Raw genomic sequence first — 27,195 nt, 5'->3', positions numbered from 1 at the left:
TAACAATCCATCAGTGCCTGCATCATCACTGAAGTACTGGCTCTTTGTGAGCAGAATGAGCTTGGCAAATGGAGTTACCTATGGTGAAGCTTCACTTATATTTGCATGACAATGGAACAAATCCTGGGCTCTTTGATATCAGTGAGAGTCATTCCATTAAAATCCCTGGGACTAGGATGTGACTCAGTGACTTCAGATTGCAGGTTGTCTTCAGGCTTTTGTCCACTCCTTCATCTAAGCCACTGTGCTGCCCCTCCCCTGTGCAAATACAAATTACAATCAGTTTGCTTCCTCCATGGCTGAGACTGTCCAGAAGCCTCTAATGAGCCTGTGATGCCATTCCCAAACTGGTCACGAGGGTGTGCTGAAGTGCAACACGTGTTGCATCTTACTAAAAACTTTCTTTCAACCAGCGGTGACTTTGTTTAGTTATTCTATAGAAGTGGCTGGGATGTGACTGTCAATATCGATTGCTGTGTCAAGACAAACTCTCCTCGTAGGAGTATAAGGAAGTATGTCTAGTGTTAAAATCCTAGCTAACGGCCTGTAAATGTCCATTTGAAATAAGATGGAACCACTGTTGAAATATGAGATGTACAACTATTCATACTCATCCTGGTGCTCCTTTAATTTACACCAGTTTAAATCAGTGAAGCCTATGGAGTTGTTCAAATAGAGGTGGATCTGAATCAGCACACGAATGTGCAGTTCTTTCTGAGCTTCCCCACCCCTACAGTTTTGAGGATGCATCTACCTAGGGAAAGGGAACACTCATATTTTTTGCTTGGTTTCCTTTGTTTGAGGTGTAGACATCTGAGGCCTGATTCTCTTCTCACTTAAATCAGTTTTACACTACTGTAATTTCACTGACTTCAAGGGAATTAATTACTCCTGATTTACATTGGTGTAAGTGATAAGAGAATAAGGCCCTTAGTTTAACATTTTCTGAAGTTTGCTGCATAATTATGTGAAGGTTCCTTAACTAATTCCTACTGATAAAATAAGAAAAAACAAAACTAGTGCTGATTTCCCCTTCCTGCCTCTTTCAGATATGTAGCCTGATGCTATCATATATCCCCTATGGTCACTGCTGTGTCATGTGCTAACTTCAAAGGTTACATCTGTAATTCATAGCAGACCGTAACATTTTGACATCAGATAGCTGTGCATGTAAACAGTGTTTCACATCATTATAACCTTTATTTTAAATGTCTCCAGATGATATTTAACACTCTGTTGAAAAGGTTTTGCTTGGGTGGAATTAAGTTGCTCCTGAACCCTCTTGGTCTATGCATATCATTCCCAGAGCAAAACAGTTAGGCCACGTCTACACTACCCGCTGGATCGGTGGGTAGTGATCGATCTATCAGGGATCGATTTATCGCATCTAGTGTAGACACGATAAAAAGATCCCCGATCGCTCTGCTGTCGACTCCGGAACTCCACCAGGGCGAGAGGCAGAAGCGGAGTCGACGGGGGAGCGGCGGCCATCGATCCCGTGCCATGAGGACACGAAGTAAGTGATTCTAAGTCGATCTAAGATACGTCGACTTCAGCTCTGCTATTCTCGTAGCTGAAGTTGCATATTTTAGATCGATCCCCCCCCAGTGTAGACCAGGCCTTAGAGTAGAGCTTTTGGACTATGTGAGATCCCTCTAGAGAACTTCAAGCTCTCCGAAGAGTCTTGTGGAGGATGCAAAATATGCACACTACTGATGTGGTTTTTTTAGTTATAGCATCTTAGTACCTATCGGATTGTATTAACAATAATATTTTGCAGCTATACCTCTAACTGCTTTAGAAAGATGGGAAAGTATTATTGCCACTGGTTTACACGTAGGGAAACTGAGGCACAAAGCTGTTGGATGTTTTTTCTTAGATCACACAACAAAATAACGGCAGAATTATGTGCCTGTTCCAAAAGGGAGGATAGAATCATAGAAATGGCCAATTAACACCTACACAATCAGAGCACAAAAAAAAGGGTGGAGGGAGAGTGGGTTATAGATTATTGTAAAAACCCATACATCCAATGTCTTTATTAAGTCCATGATTTTTAGTATCTAGCAGACATGGGCGGCGGGTGAACCGCCAGTTGGAGGAGGCTAGCCCCCGGCTGGCCCAGCCTCCCTTCCCTCACTGGAGCCTTCCCCCAGCCCCCGACCACAAGGCAAGTGGGCAGAGCACAGGCCCCCACAGCCCCCAAGCACAGGGCAGGCAGGCAGTGCATGGCCCCAGGCCCCCCAAGCACAGGGTAGGTAGCCCCAGTGCCTCCAGACCCCCACCTCTCCCCACAGCAGCGCGGCCCCAGCACCTAGTGCCCCCTAACAGAGGGCAGCCCCAGCCACCCTAAGTCTCGGCCGCCCTAGCCCCAGCACACTGCTTTCCTGAAGAGGAGCAGCCTGCTGGGCTGGGGCCAAGGGGGAAGGGCAAGCAGGGCTTCGGGGAGAAGCATGGGCAGGGCCATGCCACGCTGTTTAGGGGGGCACAGCTTTCCACAGCCTATGCAATGCGCTGCCCAGGCTAGCAGATTTATGAATTTAAGCTCCCAGGCTTGTTGTTTGAAGGTGTTGTTCAGGTTTCCTTTGAGGATGAGGACTGAGAGATCAGATAAGGAGTAATCACTTTCTGAAAAATGTTCACCCATCGGCGATAGGGTGTTTTTGTCTTTTTATCATTTTTCTGTGTGAATTCCTTTGATGATCAGTATGCCCCACAACACACCTTTCAAGATGAATGGGTCCTACACATGCCTATCACAATATGTGGTGTACCTCATCCAGTGCAATAAATGCCCCACTAACAACTATGTGGGTGAGATGAGACAATCACTACACTCTCAAATGAATTTTCCTTTGTAATTCCTGTGTAATTTTCCTTTTTCTGAAGCTTGTCATACTCTGATTGTCAGAGCATGAAATATTGCAATTTGCTAGGGGTGTTTTAATTATTAACGGCTAAAAATAATCACCACCAGTTCAAAAAAAAAGATAATTATGACCAATGAGTGAGAACTGGAAATTTTGTAAAATTCATTTAGTTAAATTATCAAGATTCTTAGCAGTCAAATTTAGCAGATCTAGCAGAATGTGCTCTTCTGATTGACATATACTAACAATAAATGTCTCCACTATCAGAAGGAGAATAATTTACTTCTAATTTCCACTGGAAATTAGGTGAGCCAGAATGTGGTAGATTGTTAGATCTCAGATATAGGGTTTAATTGGTTTGCTAAGAAACAAAATATGAATGATTGTTTGGATTATTGGAAGTTTCTAGCATCACATTCCAGGAAGTCCCTAAACACAGAGTCTCTAATGACCATTTCTCAAGTGGTGCTCTTGGAATTCAAGAGGGCCTATCTATCTTAGATATTTATATGGCCCCATCTCCGTAGTATCAGAGCATCTCGCAATCTTTAATGCATTTACCCTCACAACACCCTTGTGAGGTAGGGAAGTACTTATTATCCCCAAACTGAGGTACAGGAGAGGCCATAAGAGATTTGTCCAGAGTCACACCAGATTGGAGCAGGAACTGAACCCCGGTCTCCCACAGCCCTGTGCCCTAACCACTGTACCATCCTCCCTGATGTATTGGTAGAGAATCTCTGTGCTAAAACTTTCTCACCAGCAGAAAATCAAGAGCTTCAAAGCCAGTGTCGCTCTCACACCTCAAGACGTGTGCTTCAGCTCAAAGCTGAAGGTTTTCTGAAGGGATAGTTGATGTGAGGAAATATGAGCATAGAAAAAGCCGTCTGTCCAGGTCAGTTCCTAGCAGCTCACTGTTTTCCACATTCCTCTGCAGCATATTCTGGATTTCAATCATCAGACTTCCCACATCCAGAGAGGGAAGAAAGAAAATTGGCTTTCTCCCGGTCCCAGAACTCACTGCTGTAAATTATCCCTCATTTTGGCCACTTCCCACTTCTAGTCCCTCTTTTATTTTCAGCCAGTTGACATGGCAAGCAGCTGTGTCCTTGTCTTAGAAGGCATAGCTTTGGCATCTCTGAAAAATGAAATATTTGCCTCTGCTGTGACCTCCATGTTTCATCATGTAACAAGGGGTCGGAGGGGGAGGGAAATCTTTCTTTTGAGTCACACTTGAACTTTGTACTGTGACTTGATAGGAGCCTCTGTCTCTGCCAGAATAAAGTTATCATAACTTGAGGCTCCAATTAGCCATCTATCTTGGTCCATTTTGACAATTGTTTATTTTCAACTATCCCTCAGTTATGCTTCTGCTCAAGCCAACTTGCTTTTATGCTCATGGTTCTTGGTTTTTCTCACCCATACTTCGAATGCCTCAGCTTTCCATATCCAAATGACACCAGAATGGTTTGAACTGTAAATAAGCAGGGTCCTCGGGCAAACAGTATTTGCAAAGAACTGCAGATCCGTTCTGAAGGTTTTGTTTAAAAATACGATTGGTTTTATGTGGTCTGTTGACTTATGAGATCCATTTTGTGAGGAAGGAAATTGTAAATCAAAACCAATGGAACTGCTGAAGACTGTATATCGCTACTAAGAGATTCTGGAATGTGTCACTTAAATGCAATTCAAGCGACTTGGGTTGTCACATTGGTATGAAGTTTCCATAACGAGAAGAAAAGGAGTACTTGTGGCACCTTAGAGCTCATGAAAGCTTATGCTCAAATAAATTGGTTAGTCTCTAAGGTGCCACAAGTACTCCTTTTCTTTTTGCGAATACTGACTAACACGGCTGTTACTCTGAAACATAACGAGAAGATGACTTATCTCAATTAGATCACAATCTTTCTTCCAGGTCTTCTACATATCGTGAAACAGCTGCAGGACAATGAGGTTCTTTAAAAATAACAACAACAGTCTCCAAACATCACAAAAATAAAGAGGAGGATGGCTTAAGGTGAAAGCCAAGAACTCCACTGACTGCTAATGCCTCTCACTTTGAATATCAGCTTTGAACTTCCATTTGATGCATCAGTGGAAAAAGTGCTTAATGTTCAGGATTGTCAGTTCAGAGACTTTGTGGCTGCAGGCTGTTAAAAGGGAAAATGAAGTGCGGTTGAAAATATATGATAGCTGGACAGGTTTATCTGGAGATATGATTCTTTAGGACCAGATTCTGAGCACATAGGAAGGAACACACAATATCTTGCAAAACAAATCCACCGCATAATCCATTGGTGCCTTTACCGATTGCCTTGACAAGTGACTATGTGAATTACCGTCTTCCATTCCGACCTCTTCCGTGGTTTTGACTAATCCTCAATGCTGACAGTAATGTGTCTCTTTTGGCTGCAACCACTATAGCCTGAAAATTACCCTCCTTGACTTTTCCCTCATGCAGAGGCATTCTCTTCCTTTGGCACATACATGTGTCAAGAGGAGAAGTCACCTGTGAGGCCAATGATTAAGTGTTGTCATGAGGAATAAACATTCTGTGTCACAGCTTGTCCTGGTAGGGTTATTCAGAGCGCACTTGGGAGCGCATCATTGCTTGGTTCCAGTGCTGCTTAGGGCAGTCAGCCAAACAACTTGTGAATGAGCTGTCACCCATGTGGCTGGTTTAGAGACAATGGTCTTGCAAGTTCTTTTGCAAGGTTGTTCCATTCCAGTGTAAGTTAAATGTGGCTGTGAGTCAGGCTATGCACTAGGAGTAGTATTTGGATTGAACAGTTGAAACTCTCAAACCCTCTGTGTGCTTCTCTCTTACTCCTAAAAAAAGGGGTGGGGCCTGGGCAGATGACTAAGGACAGATGCTCAGCTGCACACTCCCCTTGTAGGTTTTAGTCCTGCCTCCAGATAGGAGTATGTAATTCATGGTAACCACACCAAAGCGTTTCCACTAACGCAGGATCAGGTTCCCATCCGCTTTTTACCTTGATGTAGAAATGCAACCCACCGCACCCTCCGTCATGTGTATGCATGCAAAATATGTCCAAGCGAAGGGATTTCTTTAGCCCCTCCTTCAAAAATAGAAAAGCCCAACACAGAGTTTGTGTGAGGAGCTCACCAAAGTAAATGAAGAATCCTTCCAAGGTGGCCCTGCTATTACAGTGTGTTGCTCCTGGGACTGGGGGGGGGGGGGTGTCACATAATAAACCTTTCAGGGCTTCTAATTTACAAAATTCATTTCAGCGCTCCCCAGAGTTGCTAAGTGAAGTGATATGTCTATCTTGATGTTGCAAATAAATTCAAGTCCGCCTCAGTGGTATCCCAGGGAGACCACATGAGCAGAACAGTTCAGGGGAAGACTATGCAAAGGCACAATGCTTCAGAATAAACCTCAGCAGGGACTGGTGGAGCTTCTGTTTTGAATACAGAAGAGTGAGAGTTACACTAACAATCACAGGAAAAATCCCCTCAAGATGGATGTGGCTCTGATTTAGTTTTTCTGTGGTTTTGCGAGTCTCTTGTTAGCATTACTGCGTGACTTCTATGAAACCCACAGTCACAGCTGCATGGACAGACTTCAGAGAAACTTCAGAGAAGCCTGATTTTATTGAGGTGATTGTGCGGGGCTGATGAATTATTTTTAATTTAATTTTTATACATTTCCATCTGTTTTATTTCTCCTAAGCATATGAAGCCCCAACCCAGTCCATCCATCTTCTGTGTCAATCCGCTGGTAGGTGTTAAATGTGTTGATGTTTATGTGGAAGTTAAGAACTTGCTTGGCAACAGGGAGTTAAAAGGAAATCAGCTATCAAAAAAGTCAATTTCAAGTGCACCTAAGGTCAGGGAGCAAAGGGTTGACTAAACAAATCACTTCATTGCCATTTGAACCGCAGTAAGGCCCAGTCAGATTGGGGCACCATGTGTTAGGCTCTGTACAAACAGGAAGAAAAAGGGCCAGATTTTCAAAGATATTTAGGTGCCTAAAAATACAAATTGGCACCTGGGATTTTTAAAAGCTCCTAAACAGGTTAAGTGCCTAATTCCCATTGAAATCATAGGCCATAAATGCAACTTTGGGAGGGAAAACAATTCAATAGAATAATTTGTTGTACCCTAGATCAGTGGTTCTTAAAGCCAGTCCACCGCTTGTTCAGGGAAAGTCCCTGGCAGGCCGGGACGGTTGGTTTACCTGCCGCATCCACACGTTTGGCTGATCACGGCTCCCACTGGCTGTGGTTCACTGCTCCAGGCCAATGGGGCTTCAGGAAGGGCAGCCAGCACATCCCTCAGCCCGCACCGCTTTGCGATCAGCCGAACCTGCTTTGTGCTTGTGGAAAACTTTCTAGCCAAGATGTCACTAGGAGAGTGGTACTGAGTAGGGACATTGGATATGATTCTGATCTCACATGGGTACAAATCCATTGGTTTCAGTAGAGTTATTCCTGATTTACACCAATGTAAGCAAGAGCAGGATCTGATCAGAACACTGCTGGTAATGGTAGGCATAGCCCGTGAACCTAAACTCTAGACCCAAACAAACCTGAATGTTGAGGGAGTTCAGATTGAGGACCATACATTTCCATCAGGAGCCAAAACAAGGCTAAGACTGAAGCTGGGAGTAAATTTGAATCAAGATTCAATTTAGATCCAAACTTGGTAGGCCAGGCTTGTTTTATTTGCTCCTGTTCTGATGAGAGACTTTTGCGCGAGCTCAGATAAAAGGGTGCTTATGTTTAGCAGACCAACTTGCAGAGGTGGGGAAGTATGGAAGTTCAATTGCTGGTATGTTTACAGAGCTTGGAGGAATGGTGGTACAAATGCTGCTGATGCATCTGAGAGTTAGTCTGAGCTGTGCATGCGTTCATCGGTATCATGGATTGGGGCTGATCCTACCTCTGTCGGAGTCAATGAGAACTTTGCAGTTTGCATCATGCCCCTAAAGATGATGTCTGCTTGGAGAAATATTTAAATCACTTATAGCCAAATGTTCAAAGGGTTCTTTCCTTGTGTGTCAGCACCAACATGCATGCCCAAAGCATGATTTGGATGCATAGACCCCAACATGCATGCACACGAGCTAGCCAGATACATACAGATTTGCATCTCTGACAATGGCAGGTTTCCCATTGTCTTCAATGAGAGTTGTATCGGGCATTATGAGCACCATCATTCTTTCTCCTGAAAATCAGGTGGCGCTGGGCCACCACTCAGCTCAGTTTTGGGGCTGAGCTCACAGAATTTGATTAAAAAGAAACCCGATTGGAATAAAACCACAGAATACTTGGGGCTAGGAGAAAGGAGATGGGCTTTTAGCAGCATTCATTGCTTTCAGGGGGATGTGCTTGTATATAATTTTGGACAGCAATGAAAACCTTCTGCCTCTGGGAGAAGCATTGATTCTGTCTATAATTTTTTTTATCATCAGAGCCTGGGTATAAATTGAGAAAGGAAAAAAAAAAGTCTTTCAAGGTAACTGCCTTCCGCCATGATCTGCTTTTCATGTTTTGTCACTATACATTCTTGAAAGGGAAAGTCAATAAGTTTCCAGGTAGTCTCTCAGGATTTCTGAAGAGTGTATAATAGCAATGAGGTGTAAGCAAAGAAACAGGGCTTTAAAGAGCTCAATAAGGATACTGCATGATTCCTGTGTGACTGCTGGGCGTGTGGCCAATTTACGGGTGGGGCAAAAGTTTCTAGCTGAAAGTTAGTTAACGCTGAAACACAGGGAAGCAGGTAAAGCATTTAACATTTCCCTTTATTGAGTGCCGTAGTTATGCATCAGGTAAGGAAGAAGTGTATCCAGCAGTTAGAGAAACAGAAATGGGAGTCAGGACCCCTGGGTTCTTCTCTTAGCTCTGCCATTGGCTTGCTGTGTGAATTTGGGCAAGTCATTTTACCTTTCTATGTCACAAGTTTATCCCTACCTCAGAGGTGTATTGTGAAGCTTATCTAGGTAGATCCAGATGCTCAGTGGGTGTTAATCTGCACAGCTCCATGTATTTCCATGGAACTGTGTCAGTTTGGACCAGATGAGAATCTGACCCTTAATATTTACAGAGCACTTTGAGGTTTTGGGGTGGATTTCAAAAGATGAGGCATTTTTAAGGCCCAGCAGCGTATAATGTACCAACAAGGTAAGATGTCTTTTTTGTAGAACATACAGGAGTCTTGCTTAGAAAATGTTCAGAACAAAAGCGATTAGCAGATAGTCTTAATGAAGTGTATCCAGGAGTTTCCTCAAGAAATTGACCATAGAAGAACTCCATTATTATTTATGCATCCGATGAAGTGAGCTGTAGCTCACGAGAGCTTATGCTCAAATAAATTGGTTAGTCTCTAAGGTGCCACAAGTCCTCCTTTTCTTTTTTCCATTATTATTGCTAGCAGTAGCCAAAAAAGACCTATTCATCATATGGATTGCGAGGGATGGAACACAGCTGGTTATTTTGTTAAAGTACATCAGGCTCTGGAGCAAACTGCTATGCATTACATACTAATTTTTGGTCTAGCTAAAGAAAAGTGGGTAACAACAATTCTTTCTCTCTTCTCCAAAACTAGACTTGCATCTTTCTTAGATTTATGAACCAAAAAGGTAAATACTTGTAACTGCAGGGTGCCTGTTATCCACATGTTTGTGTAGTACTTATTTTTTGCATTACTCCTGGTATAAATAATTCATAAAACTAATTGGTGTGTATCTATCTATCCATTCCTTCATGACATTTATAATGCACTCATCATCCAAGTGGATAGTCACCATGTCTGAATTAGATTGAGACACAGCTGGTGGAAATAACAGCATACGAAACCATTCTTTTAATAAGTTATCATCTGTTTATTTGACTTTCAAACGATGGATTTTGATTTATTGTTTTAGACCATTCAGATGTGATGGAGACCTGGCCATTTTGGGAAATGAAGTTAGAATGATCTCTGTTAAAATGCTAATTTTGACTCTGGCAAAAATCCCTATAATTTTTAGTCTTAACAAAATTGTTTTAATGGTTTCAAACACTTGTAGTAAATGGTTTAAATATTGTAAATGTTTTGAAATTTTAAAACTGTTGCATCCATTAATTTTTTTTAAGGCTTATGGCTTGTGGTGCTTCATGGACGACTAAGATGGAAACAATTCCATGTGGATATCATAAACTACTCAGACACTGCTCTTGTAGTTTATGATGTCCACAGAACCCGCTAGTTAAATGATTTCCTTGCCATCACTGTAGCTCATTTTCCACTCTAGAAATTTGAGCTTTCTGGACAAAGGTTTCAAAAGAGTGATAGACACTTAACTACACATTTCTCTTGCAATACTGCCAGTGCTGTTGGGTTAAATATAAATGCTAACTACCTACAGCTAGACCTATAATACTTTCAGTTCCTACAAATGTACAGGTTTCAGAGTGGTAGCCGTGTTAGTCTGTATCAGCAAAAAGAACGAGGAGGACTTGTGGCACCTTAGAGACTAACCAATTTATTTGAGCATAAGCTTTCGTGAGCTACAGCTCACTTCATCGGATGCATGCCGTGGAAAATACAGTAGGAAGATATATATACACAGAGAACATGAAAAAATGGGTGTTGCCATACCAACTCTAATGAGAGTGATCAGTTAAGGTGGGCTGTTATCAGCAGGAGAAACACCCACGTTAACTGATTACTCTCATTATAGTTAGTATGGCAACACTCATTTTCTCATGTTCTTTGTATGTGTGTATATATATCTATAATATGTATGTGTATGTGTGTGTGTGTGTGTGTGTGTATATATATATATGGGTGTGTGTGTGTGTATATATATATATATATGGGTGTGTGTATATATATACACACACACACACATATTCCTACTGTATTTTCCACTGCATGCATTCCAATGAAGTTAGCTGCAGCTCACGAAAGCTTATGCTCAAATAAATTTGTTAGTCTCTAAGGTGCCACAAGTACTCCTCATTCTTTTTACAATTGTACAGTCGCCAGAGTCTAGGAGTATAAAGACGCCCATTGACCTCAATGGGTTTTGAATCAGGCCATAATAATCATGGTGGGAAATACATAATAAGCTTTCCAATTCAAATGTATAGGAGGAAGAGGCTTGTTAGTCTGATATGTGCTCGTCAGGTTTCAGCTCAGAGTTTCATGCCAGTGTACATTCTCTCTCCTAACTCTCTCTTGCTCTCTCTCTCACTGTGCTGTGCAGATGAACCAGAGTTTTATGACACTGGAGTGGCAATATAAAGTGGCTGCGACCTTATCACACTGAGTCTTGGCATGGATTAAAAGTGCATCCTCAAGATGTAGATGCCTCTAATTTTCTTGAAGCAATTGCTTGTTAAACTCACTTCCTGGCTGAGTTTGTAGATACTACAGTGAGAATGCACAAATGTTTCTGTTTGATGTTAACAATGTCTTCCACTTGAGGCAATCACTGGGTAATTTGATCTTCCATTTAATTTTATCAAAACCCCAGGAACCAAATAATTTCTATTAAAAACAATACAACTTCCACTTTTTATTCCGATCAATTTTCATTCTTAGAGTACAATGGTTATTGGATAATTTGATCACCAGCTAACAAAAAACTATCATTAAATCTACAAGGAAAGGCCAGTATTCTGAATGCAACAGAAGAAAACTAAGCCCAAGAATTGCCCATGGTAAGAAAAGAATACAATAAGAAACTATTATTCAGAAAACATTGATAAGAGCTACCGTATACTATGAAAGCTGAGAAGTATCCTGCTGGTCATGTGGATAAAAACATCAATGGTTTATTTCAATCAACATATTGCATTGATATAGGGACAAGGCACTATAACTGAAGAAAAATTGATTTAGCCACTTGCATCCAATTTTCTGCCACCTGAGTGAACTTATTTCACCTTTGTTTAAGTTTCCCCTCTGTGCAATAAGTCCTGCATTCCAAAAGCTAAAGGTGTAGCCTGTAGGTCTCCGTTGCATGCTATTTATCTGATATCATGTGAAATAAAATATGATCTTCTGATTGAAATCCTATGTGGGTTTGCCATTTGTATCTCCTGCAGGTCAACACGTTCATCTCCTTTGTGTTTCCAATGGTCGTCATTTCTGTTCTGAATAGTATCATCGCCAACCAGCTCATCATCATGTTCAAGCAAGCAGCACAAGAAAACCAGGTCTGCATTATTGGAGGGCAGCAGACGATGCTCAGCATGTCCATGGAGCCCAGCCGTGTGCAAGCTCTGAAGCACGGAGTGAGAGTCCTGCGTATGTACCTGTGATGTTAAACATTGAATGAGTTAGCAACATGTTCTGGGACATACCTGGTAGAATTACAGACACCAGCAGTAGATCTGGTTGCAGTTTTTCTCCAAATCTTTTTTTCCCAATGAAAAATGGCCTCTTTTGAAGGCCAAAACTTCCACAAGAAAGTTTTTGGTTTACAAAATTTTCCAGTTTTTCCTCAGACCCCCAAATTTTCATTTTTTTGTTTTGTTTTTCTCCCTTTTTCTTTTTTCCTTTCCCCTTTTTTCCCCATGTTTGCCAAGGAATGCAGTAAAATAAATGCTATCTAGGGTTTGGGGAGTTTTTCATTCTTTTTCTTTTTTTCATTTTCCATTTGCCACACTCTAACTTTTCCAAATCCTCAGCCTTGGAAAAGTCGAAGAGTGACAAACAGAAAAATGAAATTCTCTGACTGCTACTCAGAAGCTATTCAAAAGTTAGAGTAGTTTGGAAAAATTGGAATAACATAAGTAAACCCAACCTCCTGGATATCACTTATTTTATTGTCCTCGGGGGGAAATCAAAATTATTATTATAGTAATCAATAATTATTATACTTATTATTATAATCAAAAAATTATTCAAACTTTAAAGTGGAAACAACTTCTGAATTTCCTGAAGAATTGTTTTTTTCCATTTTTAACTGACTCTAACCGAACATGTTACTGGTCTTGTGTCTCATCACTAGTGAATGGATGACAAATTTAAGGTTTTACAGTTGCAAGATAATTTGTGGGAGCACTTAAGTCCATCTTGAAGTCCATCCTTATTTAGAAAAACACTGAAGTATGTGCTTAAAATTAAGCATGTGCTAAAGTGCCATCCCAAATAGGTGAGCTTTCTTGAGTCAGGGCCCAAATACTGAAGCCATTTTAATTATAACTTGTGGTTTTACCAGCAGCTCAAGAGCTAAGCAGCAAGATGCTACGGATAACTTGTATAGTCAAAGATTTGGATCTGTACTTTGACCACCTTATGCACACAACAGTGAATAGAAAACATGTGCACAATGATCTCAGCTGCATGTGCAATTAACGCTGTTTGTGTATGCAGTCACAGTAATTATGCATGCAAATGCACTTCAGTTTTTGCATGGAGACTCTTCTCAAAATCCATCCCTTGGTATTTTCTAGTCCAATTTATTTTCCTTACCACACAGTAAAGTCAATAGCTGCTGTGAAAATATTCTTTACTTTATTGGAGCTGTGCAGAAGACTCGTTTTTTCACTTAAAATGTATCTGTGTGTGAAAAGAGACTTTGGCAGATATTGTATGTAGTGTTGTTGCAGCCGTGTTGGTCCGAGGATACTATAGAGACAAGGTGGGTGACGTGATATCTTTTATTGGACCAACTTCTGATGGTGAGAATCAAAAGATATCACCTCACCTGCTTTGTCTTTGACAGATATTCACAGCTTTGATCCAGGGTTCAACTTTGCCATTTCACCATTTCTGTTGGTGACAATGGCAGAATCCTAAACTTCAGACAAAAAATCATGAATTTCCATCCCTTCAAACTTCTGATGAAATATTTTCCCCCTGCAAAAATTGACATTTTCACAGCACATTTGAAACAATAACGTTAAAATGTCACAACCAGCTCCACTGATTTCACCAAGAACACACGTAGCCCATTTTTTCACTGGTTTCTACTTTTATGACTTGAGGTTTCAAAGGAGACAGTTTAAGTCCCTGAGGACAGTTTGTTTGTGTTTTTCATTACCTGGGAGGGTTTGGACAGTGTTATCATTTCTCTCTGAGGGACAGGGTTATTTTCTTTTCCGTTTACTGCTCACTGGCAGTGGTGAAGAGCTGCTGAGGTTTTGCTCCGGAGGCCATGTTAATGGGTTCTGTGGCTGGACCGAGTTCCAGCATTCACTCGATGTCAGCAAGGAGAAGGAGGAACTGCATTGTGGAGCAGCAGGAATGGTTCCATCTGCACATTTACACTAACGCCACTCAGGGTTCAGTTGTGCCATATCAGTACAGTCCTGCACTGAAGGTTTTCCTGAGTCGTGCTGTCCAAGAGGGCACCCAGCTTAGTACATCTTCCAGAACTGCCCCGGATACATGTGGAATTTACCTTTTCAGTGTAATGGACCACACCTCCTACCCATCCTCTTCCATTCCTTTGGAGCAGCAAGCACTCCATGTGCTCAGGCAAGCATGAAGATTGCATTTGTGGCTGCACAGAGGCTGCATTTTGCATCTTTCCCCCAGCCCACATTGTGCACCCATTCACAGGAATAAACTGTGGGCTTCAGTGAACTACAGCCAACCCAAACTTCTGAATAATTTAAATATGGTTCAGAGAGACATCCAGGCCCAGCTTTTGCAAACATGCCCAGGCAAATAATGGATTCACATTTGCACACACAGTTATTGCGGTTGCACAGACCATTGCCATAACTAGGAGTTGTGACAAAGCTCTGTCCTTGCCTCTGTGGGTCCTGCGTTTCCTGGTGGATTTCACTAGCCTCAGAGGCTCACTGTGACCTTCCACGTAACCCTGCTCTCTCTAGAGACAAGGGTCACAGTCTACTGAGCCATTTTCATCATAAGCCAGCGAGGGAGGTGAGGAGAAGTTATCCTTCCTTGCACAGTCTCTGTTGTCTCCCAGTCTCAGTGATTAATCAGGGGGCAAAGGGGGAGGGGGGAGCCCGGCCCCACCTTCTACTCCAGGCTCCAGCCCAGGGACTTTAATAGTATCAGCTATGGTAGCTGACCTTTTAGAAACATGACATGTACAATTCCCTGGGCTACTTCCCCCACAGCAGCCCTCACTTCCTCAAGCTCCACTTCACCCTTACCTCAGGGCCTCCTTCCTTGTGCCTGATATGGTGTGTACTACTCAGCCTCTCCAACAGCACAACTTCCTCCCACAGCTTCTGACATGCACACCCACCTGACTGATTGGGAGGCTTTTAACTAGTTTCAGCCAGCCCCTGATTGGCTTCAGGTGTCCCAATCAACCTAGCATTCTCCCTGCCTTCTGGAAAGTTCTTAATTGGCCCCAGGTGTCTTAATTGACCTGGAGCAGCTTCCATTTCACTTAACCTGGTACCAGGGATTTGTTTAGCCTGGAGCTAATATATCTATCTCCCACTACTTTTCTATAGCCATCTGGCCTTGCCCCGTCACAGAATGCATATGTTGTCTAACCAACCATTTGCATGGGCGTTCAGGATAATTACCTGGAGAAATTGGGCTATTGTGGGTGCCTATTGAAGTGACACTGAGAGTTTCTGGTTGCCCATTGTTGTGGGTAACACGATTTATCTTCTTGCTTTCTATACACAGAGTCCATAAATCTATTCAGCACATATGCTCATATGTACACACTCTTGGTGGTAGAGTTTATAAATGAAGCCAAGAGCAAAACTGCTGACAGAATTTTAATCAAAAATGTTTTAGTCAATAACATTTGAGGCAATGCAGAGATTGCTTTGTTCCCTTTATTTCTGTGCAGAGCTGTGGTTCAGACACAGGTCAAATCAAAGATCTCGAACCTGGAAATAGAGCTGACCTATGGCAAACTTGATGTCTTAACTTAATGGGACAAGGGAAAAGCAAAGGAATCTGGAGAATAAACTGGGAGGTGATAGAACAGAATCAGTTAAAAAAAGGCACAGAAAACATTCTAATAAAAGACGCTTCTCTTCTGTTTTATATGGTGACAGTCGCAGGTATAAAGTACAGTGTGACAGTTTTTCTGGTGGTTTTCCATACAGCCACTGTCATCATTACCTTGGTTGAAGCTGAAATGCTTTCCCTGCTATGATGTCTGTTCGACCTGGTCTACCCAGGAGTGAAATCTTAGCCCTATTGATGGCAAAACTCCTATTGACGTCCATGGCGCCAGGATGTCACCCTAGGATTTTTCAGGTCCATTATTCCCAATGAGTGCAGCACCACAGCTCTGATGGAGGCTGTGATAGACGAGGCTGAGGCATTCTGAACACTATCTTGTCTAGCACTTAGTGAGAGAAAGGATGATCCTGTGGCTAAGCAACTCACTGGGGACCCAGGAGGCATTGTTCCGTTCCCAGCTTCATTGCAGTCTTCTTGTCTGACCACGGGTAAGTCATGTAATCTCTCTATGCCTTCCTTAACCATCTCAAAAATGGGGATAATAATACCTCACAGGGCTAGTATGAAGATAAATGTATTAATGCTTGGGAGGCATTTAGATATTACAAGGGTGGAAGCCATATCAGCACCTCAATGGATTAATATTTTATTCTATTTTTAATACTTCTGCCTATTTCTATTTATCAAGTATCAGTCTTTTCTCGCTCAGCCCCAACACCTTTGTCCTGACACTGAGTTGTATCCTTTAGATGAAGGAAGATAGATTTCTTCATGAATAACAATGCAAAAAACTAAATTTATACCTCTCATTCCCCAAGAGTGACTCCCTTATAAAAGAATTTATTCACAAATAGGTGTCTCTTTAAGACACTGTAAGACATGGGTCTTTTCTCCAAGTAAAGAAGCTTTTGTTAATTATTATATTATTATTTTTTCCAGGCAAATTTTCACCTTGAAGATTTAGTGCCAATGCTCAGGAAAGCTGTTGCACATTAGACATTTGCCAGAACAAGGAGTAATGGTCTCAAGTTGCAGTGGGGGAGGGTTAGGTTGGATATTAGGAAAAACTTTTTCACTAGGAGGGTGGTGAAGCACTGGAATGTGTTACCTAGGGAGTTGGTGGAATCTCCTTCCTTAGAGGTTTTTAAGGTCAGGCTTGACAAAGCCCTGGCTGGGATGATTTAGTTGGGGATTGGTCCTGCTTTGAGCAGGGGGTTGGACTAGATGACCTCCTGAGGTCCCTTCCAACCCGATATTCTATGATTCTATGATTAGGGCTTCAGTACAAATTACGTTGGTTTAGACTCCCCAAGTCAGGATCAGAGTGTGGCCGTGATCAGAGTGTGGCCGTGAAGCAAAGCGTTTCAGCATTGCTTCGGCAGCAACACCAGGGGGCAGTGTGCACAAGAGTTCATATAAATACCTGCTCCACCACCCATAGGAGTGTGCAGCATCCATTCCTCATTGGTACAGTAACTCCATATCATGTAATTACCCAAGCTTGTCAAGGGACGCAACCCCATACGCTAGGTGTCCCTAAACCTCTGACTGCCAGAACCTGGGACTGGACAACAGGGGATGGATCACTTGATAATTGCCCTGTTCTGTTCACTCCCTCTGATGCATCTGGCACTGGCCATTGTCGGAAGACAGGGTACTAGGCTAGATGGACCATTGATCTGACCTAGTATGACCATTCTTATGTTCTAATTTCACTGCTTTAAGATTCCTAACCGCTCTCAGAAAGTATGTTTTCATCCAACCATTGGAATATCATAGGCTAGACTTGGCAGCTCTGAATTCACTCAGCACAATAAATTAGAGCAGTATGTTACCAAAAGAGGCTAATGGCACTCAGAATCAATAGCTCATGAATTAACACATTATTTGCTAGCATTTACATCCTTTCTTGGCTACATTTACTTTTAGTTGTGTCCTAAATAATGAGGAAGTTCAGAGCCAAAGAAGGTATGAGTTGGGCTGCTATGTAGACCAGACTGGCAATTCATTAAATTTGTGGGTTTCTGATCTTAGTCCTACCCAGATGTCAGTGTGGGTGTGAGAATCAAAATTCAAAGAGCTCAAAGAGCTGGCTTCTTGCCAGTATCTTATGAGGACAGTTCTGGGTAATTGCCTCTGTGTGTCAGCATGTTCACTCTGAATCTCCATGAATAGAATGCATACAGTTTTGCCTTTCCCTGCCCCAAATTTTCCTTCCAGTTCTCTGATTATTAATTATGATTAATGTTAATTATTAAATAGTGCTGAGCTTAACCTCTTTACTACTGAATGATGTCCCAAGAAGTGTGAAACTTCTGTGCAGCTGTGGTTCCTGGTGTTCTGCTCATTTGACTTTGTTCTGTAGTAAGAAACCTTTTGCCTAAACAAATCCACTATCTGCCAACAGTAAAGTGGTTCATGAATCCAGGGCTTACGGTCTTCTAAGACTTGAGTCTTTTATGCATATATGTACATAACATCTCCTAATATATAGCCTGCAGTGTGTAAAAACTTGCCATCTGTTATCTGCTGATTATTTGCTCTTCTCATACAGAAACCATTAAAAAAGACAATATAGGTGAGGGAATATCTTTATTGGACCAACTTCTCTTGGTGAAAGGTACAAGCTGGGGTGAAAGTACGTCTAGGGACTGACCGGTATGGGGCTGGGCTGAGATCGGCTCTGGCCCCCGGAAGGGGTGGGGCTGGGGAAGATCAGAGCCAGTCCTGGCCCACCCAGTACTGGCAAGTGCCTCCTTCCCCTTCCCCAGGGTAACAGCGGCAGCTGGGGGCTCTGGCAGTGGTTTAAAGGGCCCTGGGCGGTAGCAGCGGGCGGAGCCCTGGGCCCTTTAAATCGTCCCTGGAGTCCCACCACCACTTCCCGATGGCTCCAGGGACAGGGCTCCAGCCGCCACTACCACCCTGGGCCCTTTAAATCATCCCTGGAGCCTGCCGGAGCCCTGGGGAAGCGGCGGCGGGGCTATGGGAACGATTTAAAGGGCCCAGGGCTCGTCCGCGGCTACCGCCCCAGCCCTTTAAATCACCGCCCCAGCCCCGCCACCACTACCCCAGGGCTCTGGCAGCAATTTAAAGGGCTGGGGGCTCCAGCTGCTGCTGGGAGCCACAGGCCCTTTAAATTGTGCCTGGGGAAGCCGATCCACCCCGGTACGGTGCACCGGCTCTTGCCAGTACCCCATACCGGGGCGCACCGGCTCACTTTCACCTCTGGGTACAAGATTTCAAGCTACACAGAGCTCTTCTTCAGGGCTTGGGAAGGAAATCAGAGTGGCTGAGCTACAGACAAGTTGGGACAGATTGTTAAGCATAAGGGGTAACACAAGTTGTAGAGGCCACTTGAAATGCAGATTGTTAAGCATAAGGGGTAACACAAGTTGTAGAGGCCACTTGAAATGGAGTAGGCAATAAAGGTTGGACAGTGACACAAAAGGAGTTTGAAGTGGGTTATTAGGGGTTAGCAGGCAGGTGTTGTTACAAATTGTTAGAATGAGCCATGAAACCAGTGTCACTGTTGAGTCCATGAGTTTTGGTGTCCAGTAGCGTTATGAGTTTAAGTTCGCAGGCTTGTCTTTTGAAGGTATTGTGCAGGTTTCCTTTGGGTGCAAGCATTTAAAGAAAAATTAACATCAATTGTTTTCAAATACATTTAGCCAATTTAGTCAGGCAATAAGCCAAATAATTCTCACATTTCACCATTCAGTACCTGCTTTTTTAATTCATTCATAAGTATTTTAAAATGTTTTCAATATTTGAAAAGTACTTACATACCGACTGATGCACACAGTAATATATGCTTTAAAAAACAAGAACAACTGGTATTTTAATACCTAATATTTAAAACATGCCAGTGAACACAGATAAAATCTTGCCCTACGTTGGATACTAGACATGCAGGTTGGGGGCAGCCAAATTAGGGCTGGATGAGAAATGAAGCAAATGCTCCTGTCCCTTTAAAACAAACCAGGGACACTGTCAGACCTCCTAACGTTATCAATGCCACAATAACCAGGTAGCAGGTGGACGTGACACAATAAAAAATTATCATATTTCAATTCCAAGTCTCAGAGTGGATGGTTACAAATGAGAAAATATTTTCAAACGTGGGATGAAGTGCCCCTGGAGAGAGTTTGTTTGAGCCTTTAGGGCTTGATCCTTCACGCAGTGAAGTCAGTGGTAAAATGGCACGATCAGGTAATTACTCACCAGCATGCCACAAAAGGGCAAACACACAGCCCAGTGTCCAGGGTGTAGAATTCATAGTCAGAGTGGGCTTGGAAGGGTAACCTTAGTATCCAGCATGCTAAGGGGCAGCATGCAGTTATATTGCTCCAGGAGCAGGGCAGAATCCAGACGGCGACCCTGAGGGTCACAACCTGGTTCCTGTTCAGAGCCGAAGTAAAGAGCTGCTGGGGTGTAGACACCATGCTGTCTTCCCAAAATTCATTGACCCTGCTTCAAAAGGCAGGAAGGCTTCCTCGGAATGCAGTCTCCGTCCCCTTGCTGATTTGTATGTAAATAGAGTGTCCTCTGTTTTGATTCCACTCTGCTTCATTTACACTGGAGACAGGTAGTTAGCTGCCTTTCCCCCTGTTTTTCCCTGTGTTTGGTCACCGATGTTAAAGCATAATGTCAATGAGAAGCCATAATTCCTCATATAGAGTTAAAGCAGATATTTCACAATGATTTTAATCACCAGTGTTTCACAGGCTTTCATAAAGGACCTTACCTGATACACTTTGTAATATTGTATACAAGCAGTTGATTCAATTGCTTATCATTAGGTTCAGTCCCCTATCTATGAAGATAGGGCTATTCTCCCATACTGCTAGTTCAATGACTTTGTTTACCTTTTATATAAATGTACGTTAATTGTCTCTGCCTGATGACCAGGCTGGTCAGACAAGCAAATACACACTCCTTTTTCTAAGACAAACTGTGCTTATGCTTTGCTTGCCAAACACATTATAAGGATATAATTCTAGCACCTATCCACAATTCTTTGCACAAACCTTGTATATACATCACACAAGAATATTAATGATCAGTGAGTTATTAGTATTCCAGTGATATATTACATGCCACCTTTTGGGTATATATGATGACAACAGAGTGTTAGGTGTACTGAGTATGTTAGGTCTGACAAAAGTTGCTGACACAGAGTAGTGAACCACCAATGGGCCTCTGTGTCACAATGAGTGGTGGTTATTAATTATTATTATTATTACTTATTATTTCTTTTGTAAGCTGCATATGTATAGGGATCATTTCCCCCACTGAAGTGCAGCTACCTCTGCGGTGATGGGCCACAGCCACACAGATCATTGATACAGGGCCTGATGCCAAGCCCACTGATGTCAGAAGGAGTCTTTCTATTGACTTCATCAGGGTTTGGATCAGGCCCATAGTGCACAACAGTGAAGAGATGAGACACTGAATTTAAGGATGCTAGGGAGAACAGGTGGTCCTTTGGTGTGACATAATCCCACACGGCAACTTGGAGCCCAATTCCAGCAAAAGCTTACCCATCCCAGCAGTCCCAGTGAAATCAGTGGCACTCCTTGGTTGAGGAGGTTTGGGCCCTTGGATTCTAAGGTCTTCTCTAAAAGACACCAAAACAATTATCTCAGTTTATCTACTTTGGAAGGGTGAAGGAATGAGCCAACCCTGCTGGAATTGAAATCAGCAGCTCCAGAGTACTTAGAGGTTTCAAACCTCATGCTGACTCCAGTGAGCCATCCTCTATAGCAGCTTCAGAAGGTTGTCTCTTGTAAAATGCCATGGGTCTTCAATTCCAACTGACTTCAAAGGGAGCTGAGAGCTCTTGACACCTGCTGCTAGTCTCAGCTCCTCCTGGCATCATGCCCATACAGACATTAATATAATTGTGTAAATATTACACAAAGCCTGTAATGTACTGCACAAAGTTAGCGCGACCTCTTCTACAAGAATTATTGGGGTATTCAGTGACCTCCTAGCCACTGCTGGCACTAATCCTTACAACTGTCTTTTATCTCAAATAACATGGTACCGTTTGTTGTTCTTTGTGTGACATCTTCTCTTGTCATGGCATGGTGGCCACCGTCTTGGCTGACACACTGGGGACCTCCAGAACTAAAAGCATGCATTGCTACAGCTTGAGTTAACGAGCCCCGGCACAGTGGGGGACCTGTAACACACACTTTCCATAGGCATCAGCTAAATGAGCATATAAAACGGGTATACATAAAAGCCGCCTCTCCAGAAATCAGCATTGAAGCAAATCCCTAATGTAAGCCCCTGAGATGTCATTGCCTAGCAGAGTACACGTTCCTTGAGAGGTGTTGGAGATGGATGGCTACGGACGGGCTAACCCTCCAGAGGCTGAGATGTTTAGTTCAGATAAGGCTGGGAAAAATGGCTGTGTAGCCAAAGTGCTTCTGCCTTTGCTCAACTGTCCCCCAGCCACATTCATTTCAGCGCTCTGCTCAAAAAGATCGGGAGAAAATACTCAGGGTTTGCCAACATCAGCTGAACAGAATCAGTAAAGAAAACTAGCATTGAGCTCCTGCAAAGGCATTAGCAGCAATGGAGAGTAATAAACAAAATTCTAGGGGCAGGATCTCTAGTCCATTAAGGCCTCTCTATACCGCGGTGGTGGCACAAAGGGCCAGTCAAAGCACAGAAACAAGCCCTGGCACAAGCAGGTTGTAGAGTTGTGGCCCCCAATGCAGAAAGTTTGGGGGCAAATTGAGCTGAGAGTGGCAGGGTGAGTTATGGAGGAACTCCAGCCAAACACACTCCTCTCCAACAACTCTCTGCTTCCCAGGGCCAATAGTGAACCTTTTAGGTTCAGAGCATCAGTTAGTGCACCCCCAAGACTGCTTTAACAAGTGCTGGGAGCCACACAAGCTCCCAAATGTCCCCAGAATACGTGGAGCACAAAGGTGGTTTAAAGTGCCTCCTATAATTCCTGCCCTCAGCACACGGACTGAGAATGGAGGCCATTGCATGTCGGTCAGTGCCTTTCTAGAGACCATTCATTTTCCCAGGTTTATACTAACACACTGTGAGTACCCATAGAAGTTAGACATGGAAAAACCCTGCTAGGTCATTAGACCATCTCCCTGTCACTGCAGGATAAACAGGCTAAGATAAAATACTGTGTGTAAGCGAATACAATTATCTCCCTAAATTAACCTCATTTCTAGTTTAGCATGTTATTGAGAAAATCAAGACTGGCATCTTTTAAATCTTCTTTTACAAAATAAAAAAAAAATCCATCAAAATTCATAGCTTCCTCTGCAGGGCTTCCTGCACACTAAACAACCTATGCTTTCTTTTGTTTGTCTGCCGCTTTCTTCCTCTAAACATTTATTTTGTCTTTCCACTGCCTAGTAGGATATGTTTCAATAGAATAACTGATACGTGAGTTAGTACTGTATATATTTGCCTTTTATTTTGTTGGGCATCCCTACTACAAAGTTAAAATTCTAATGAAGAATAGAATGTATAACTGTGTCTCAAAACAGTTTAGATTTCACAACGCAGAACAAAGGTTTGCTACATTCTGTATACATTCATTCACTGAATATTTATCAGACAATACTCTACTAGACCTTCAGTCTGACTGTCAAATGCAGATTTGTATGGATGCTTTATGTGTTCATCTCATAGTTTGCTTAAAGGGTTTAATAAACTTCTAGACTGTGATTTTTAAAACTGCCTAAGGGATTGGGGTGTAATTAATGTTAATAGGAATTGGCCATCTAAATCCCCCTGAGGTCACTTTCAAAATTGCAGATTTAATTTTAAAAAATCAGCCAAAGTATTAGAGGCAAAATATGGCTAAAAGCTAATATTGCAGCAGCCGTAGCACTGAACTCTTGTAATTCATTTTAAACAGATGGAAAAATAAAGCTGTAATTAGTTTAAGAAAGAACAGAAAACCCCGGATGCAATCATTTAAGGACTGAACTGATTTTCAATAATAAGTTAGATGTAGAAATGGGGTAGAAAGAAAATAAAAAGCCAAAGCCAGGCGTTCTCAGTTCCGAGGGGATTGTGTCTGGCTTCTCCCCGCTCTGGTTCACCGTGGCTCTGCTTACAGATGTTGAAGCATATTGTCTTCATATGTGGAAATAGCTGCATTTATGGGCCCGATCCTGTCCCTATCAAACTCAATTTAAAAGCAGCCCTTGAGTTCACTAGGAACAAGACTGGTGCTTGTTTTGATGTGATAAATGGGCATTCGCTGTGTCGGTGTGACTCAGCTGGGAGCACCTTTGCTTCAGGGGCAGAGATAATGGGCCCGGTCTCTTTCAATAAGGAAATAGCAATTTGGGGAATAAAGGACAGACCGTCTTTAAAAACATAAAAATGACAGAGAGAGAAAATCCATTTCCAGGCCCGTGAACACCATTCCTGCGGGTCACCCACAGGCTGATTCAATGTTGTTGTAATCCACCTTCCCCACAAGACTGTGAAACCTGCCCACCTTTTATTCCTGAGTGTACCCTATGCAGGCACCCAGGGGGTCCGATCCAAAGCCCACAGAAGTTGGTGGAAGGGTGCCCAATAACTTTAATGGGCTTCAGATCAGCACCATGGTGCAGAAGATAATGTTTCCTGTTGAGTCAGTCCCCAGGGCACTGTCATCCTGTGTGCTCTGCTTTAGCACTTGTTACTCTGCTGTGATATTAAATGAACTCTCTCAACCGCATCTATTTCTCTTTGAGAACACAGCACGGTGGGGGCTCACCCAAGCTGAACTGTGACATGTAATCAACAGTCTCTGCCTCCTCTAGAAGAAATCCCTGAATGAACCAAAATGATTGTCTTTGATCCAACAGAAATTGTTTAAATATCTACTTTATCCAGCATTCCTTTTACAACCCATCTCTTTTCCCTGGTAAGCACCTAGCTCAACAAGGTGTGAGAAAAGAGAAGGGGCATTAGGTTTCTGAAAGAGAAGGGGATAAAAGGGGAGGTTTTTTACTCAATGTTTTTTAGATGAAAATTGACATGTGCCCCTGTTTGGAATTGGACCCCAGGGAGTGGCTGGAGATGGGCTGGCTTGCCACCCTATGTATTCTTGATCCAGTTGATAATAAAGTTGAAACATAAGTATTAAGGGTGACAAATACAGGGCAGGGCCTTCTCAGCTGAGATGCACAATGCCACACATCATAAATAGCACAGTAGAAAAACATTTTTTTTTGAGATGCTGCATATCTGGTATTTAAAATCAAACCATAAGAATATCTTAATAAGGATAAAACCAGTGTGTGCACAAGTGTTAAACCTTGCTCCAAAAGCATCTATTGGGGACCATTTTTAAAGCACTTGTTAGCACAGGGGTGGGCAAACATTTTGGCCCAAGAGCCACATCGGGGTGCGAAACTGTATGGAGGGTCAGGTAGGGAAGACTGTGCCTCCCCAAACAGCCTGGCCCCCGCCCACTTCCCACCCCCTGACTGACCCCTCAGAACCTCCCACCCATCCAAACCCCCCCTGCTCCCTGTCATCTGACTGCCCCGCCTCCTATCCATCCCTCCCCCACCCCCAGATAGGCCCCCCGGGACTCCCAAGCCCCATCCAACCGCTCCCTGTCCCCTGACTGCCCCCCGGGACCACCTACCCAACTTGTTCACTGCCACCACCCCCTTACCATGCCTCTCAGAGCGGCAGGAGCTCGCAGCCCCGCTGTCCGCGCGGCGGCATAGCTACAGGGGAGGGGGGACAGCAAGGGAGGAGCTGGGGGTGAGCCTCCTGGGCCAGGAGCTCAGGGGCCGGGCAGGACGGTCCCGCAGGCCAGATGCAGCCTGCGGGCCATAGTTTGCCCACCCCTGTGTTAGCACCTGAAAACTGTGTGTGTATGTAAAAACATGCATACATACAAGTAACACCTTTTGGAGGCCCTTTACAAAACTTCTGTTTTCTTCCTGGCAGCTTCTACAATGGTGTTATATATAGTGTTAGTATACATGGGGGCAGCATAAATACATTAGATTTAATATCAAAATGAATCGCACAGACGATACATAAATGAGCAAATCATTTATTTTCAAATGCAGTAAAAATGCTCCATTTTTTTAATTCAGAGGAGCTGTCACAAAACGTCCAGTCTGCTACACTAGAGTGTTGTGGAATCCAGACACTTTGCTACAGAATTTCGGTCCTTCTTGTTATGAGCCTTGAGGACACCTGTTGTCTAATTCTCTCTCTGCTCTGTGAATGGCAGTCCACAATACAGCTGGTCCTGGACAGCTGCTGCTGGCTGAATGCTACCATCCAGAATGACTGGGAAACTTGAAGGAGCATAGCAGTAACTGTGATTCATGCTTTAGTGAATTTTGCTAAGTAAAGGAAAAGGCACAGCTGAGGGAAATAGCCCCAGCTCTACAGGAGAAAGCAGGTCTGGCTGATGTGTGTTGCTTTTCACTCACAGAAATATCTGCAAAAAGAAAAGGAGGACTTGTGGCACCTTAGCGACTAACAAATTTATTTGAGCATAAGCTTTCGTGAGCTACATCCAATGAAGTGAGCTGTAGCTCACAAAAGCTTATGCTCAAATAAATATGTTAGTCTGTTTTCGCAAAAAGAAAAGGAGGACTTGTGGCACCTTAGAGACTAACACGGCTGCTACTCTGAAACCAGAAATATCTGTGTTTACTGGATTTTTTTTTAACTCTTACCACAGCAGGAATTGAAGATGGGGTCTCAGTCCGCCTATGAATTCCCTGGGAGTTATCAATGTCACTCCGAACTTTGCAACTATTCAAACATCCTTTTCTTGTGTGTGCTGCAGGATGGCTGAGAGGAACTGACACCTGTTGCCTCCCACTGTGAAGAAATGACTTCACACCCTCTTCAAGACTTTGAAGATGGTTTTAAAAAGATGCTAGAGTGCCCCATTTCTCCCTCACCTTGTCTCATTTGAGGTCTGTGCCTGCAGCAACCAAAGTAAATGGCAAAGCTCCTATGGTCAGGATCCAGTAAGGCAGGATCAGGCCCTTATTGGATTTATTAATTTTGTTATTTCTTTAGATTTAAGTCACAAAGCTCTAGGTGCCATAAAAGTTCATTAGAGCTACAATTGCAAACAGTGACCACACAGCAGCCAAAAAATAATCACATCAAAATAATGAATTCATTCAGCCAAAAGAGCAATAACAGATCCTCTAGCTTTCTCTCAGGAACATACACCCTACCTTTCCCAAAAACCTTATCAAAATTAATGGCTTTTGCAGCATCCGTGAAAGGGCTTCAAATGCCCCAGGGGAATACAGCTAGCCTCTGCAAATGTACCCCTCTTCCAGCCTCAGTGCATCGTGTAGCTGTACTTTTAATTAAGAAAATCACATGCCTGCAACCAACGCACATCATCTCCTCTGAGCCTTGATGCCAGCTCATAGTCAAGAGTGGGAGTGGGGGGGGGAGGGGATCGGCGTTCACGTCG

General features: G+C 43.0%; 1 protein-coding gene across 1 annotated transcript in view; it reads left to right on the top strand.

Moving 5' to 3' along the window:
* The window catches only part of NTSR1 (neurotensin receptor 1), a 103,756-nt gene that overhangs the window by 62,571 nt on the left and 13,990 nt on the right, over window positions 1-27,195 (top strand). The window contains exon 2 of the mRNA XM_073309117.1: window positions 11,930-12,131. Within this exon, the coding sequence (XP_073165218.1) occupies window positions 11,930-12,131 (202 nt within the window). The remainder of the gene's footprint in view (window positions 1-11,929; window positions 12,132-27,195) is intronic.

This window comes from Lepidochelys kempii, chromosome 13 (genome assembly GCF_965140285.1).
Source record: "Lepidochelys kempii isolate rLepKem1 chromosome 13, rLepKem1.hap1, whole genome shotgun sequence".
In the NCBI taxonomy this organism is placed as follows: Eukaryota; Metazoa; Chordata; order Testudines; family Cheloniidae; genus Lepidochelys; species Lepidochelys kempii.
The sequence above is the reverse complement of the archived record's forward strand: the minus strand, read 5'-3'. Positions and strand labels throughout refer to the sequence as shown.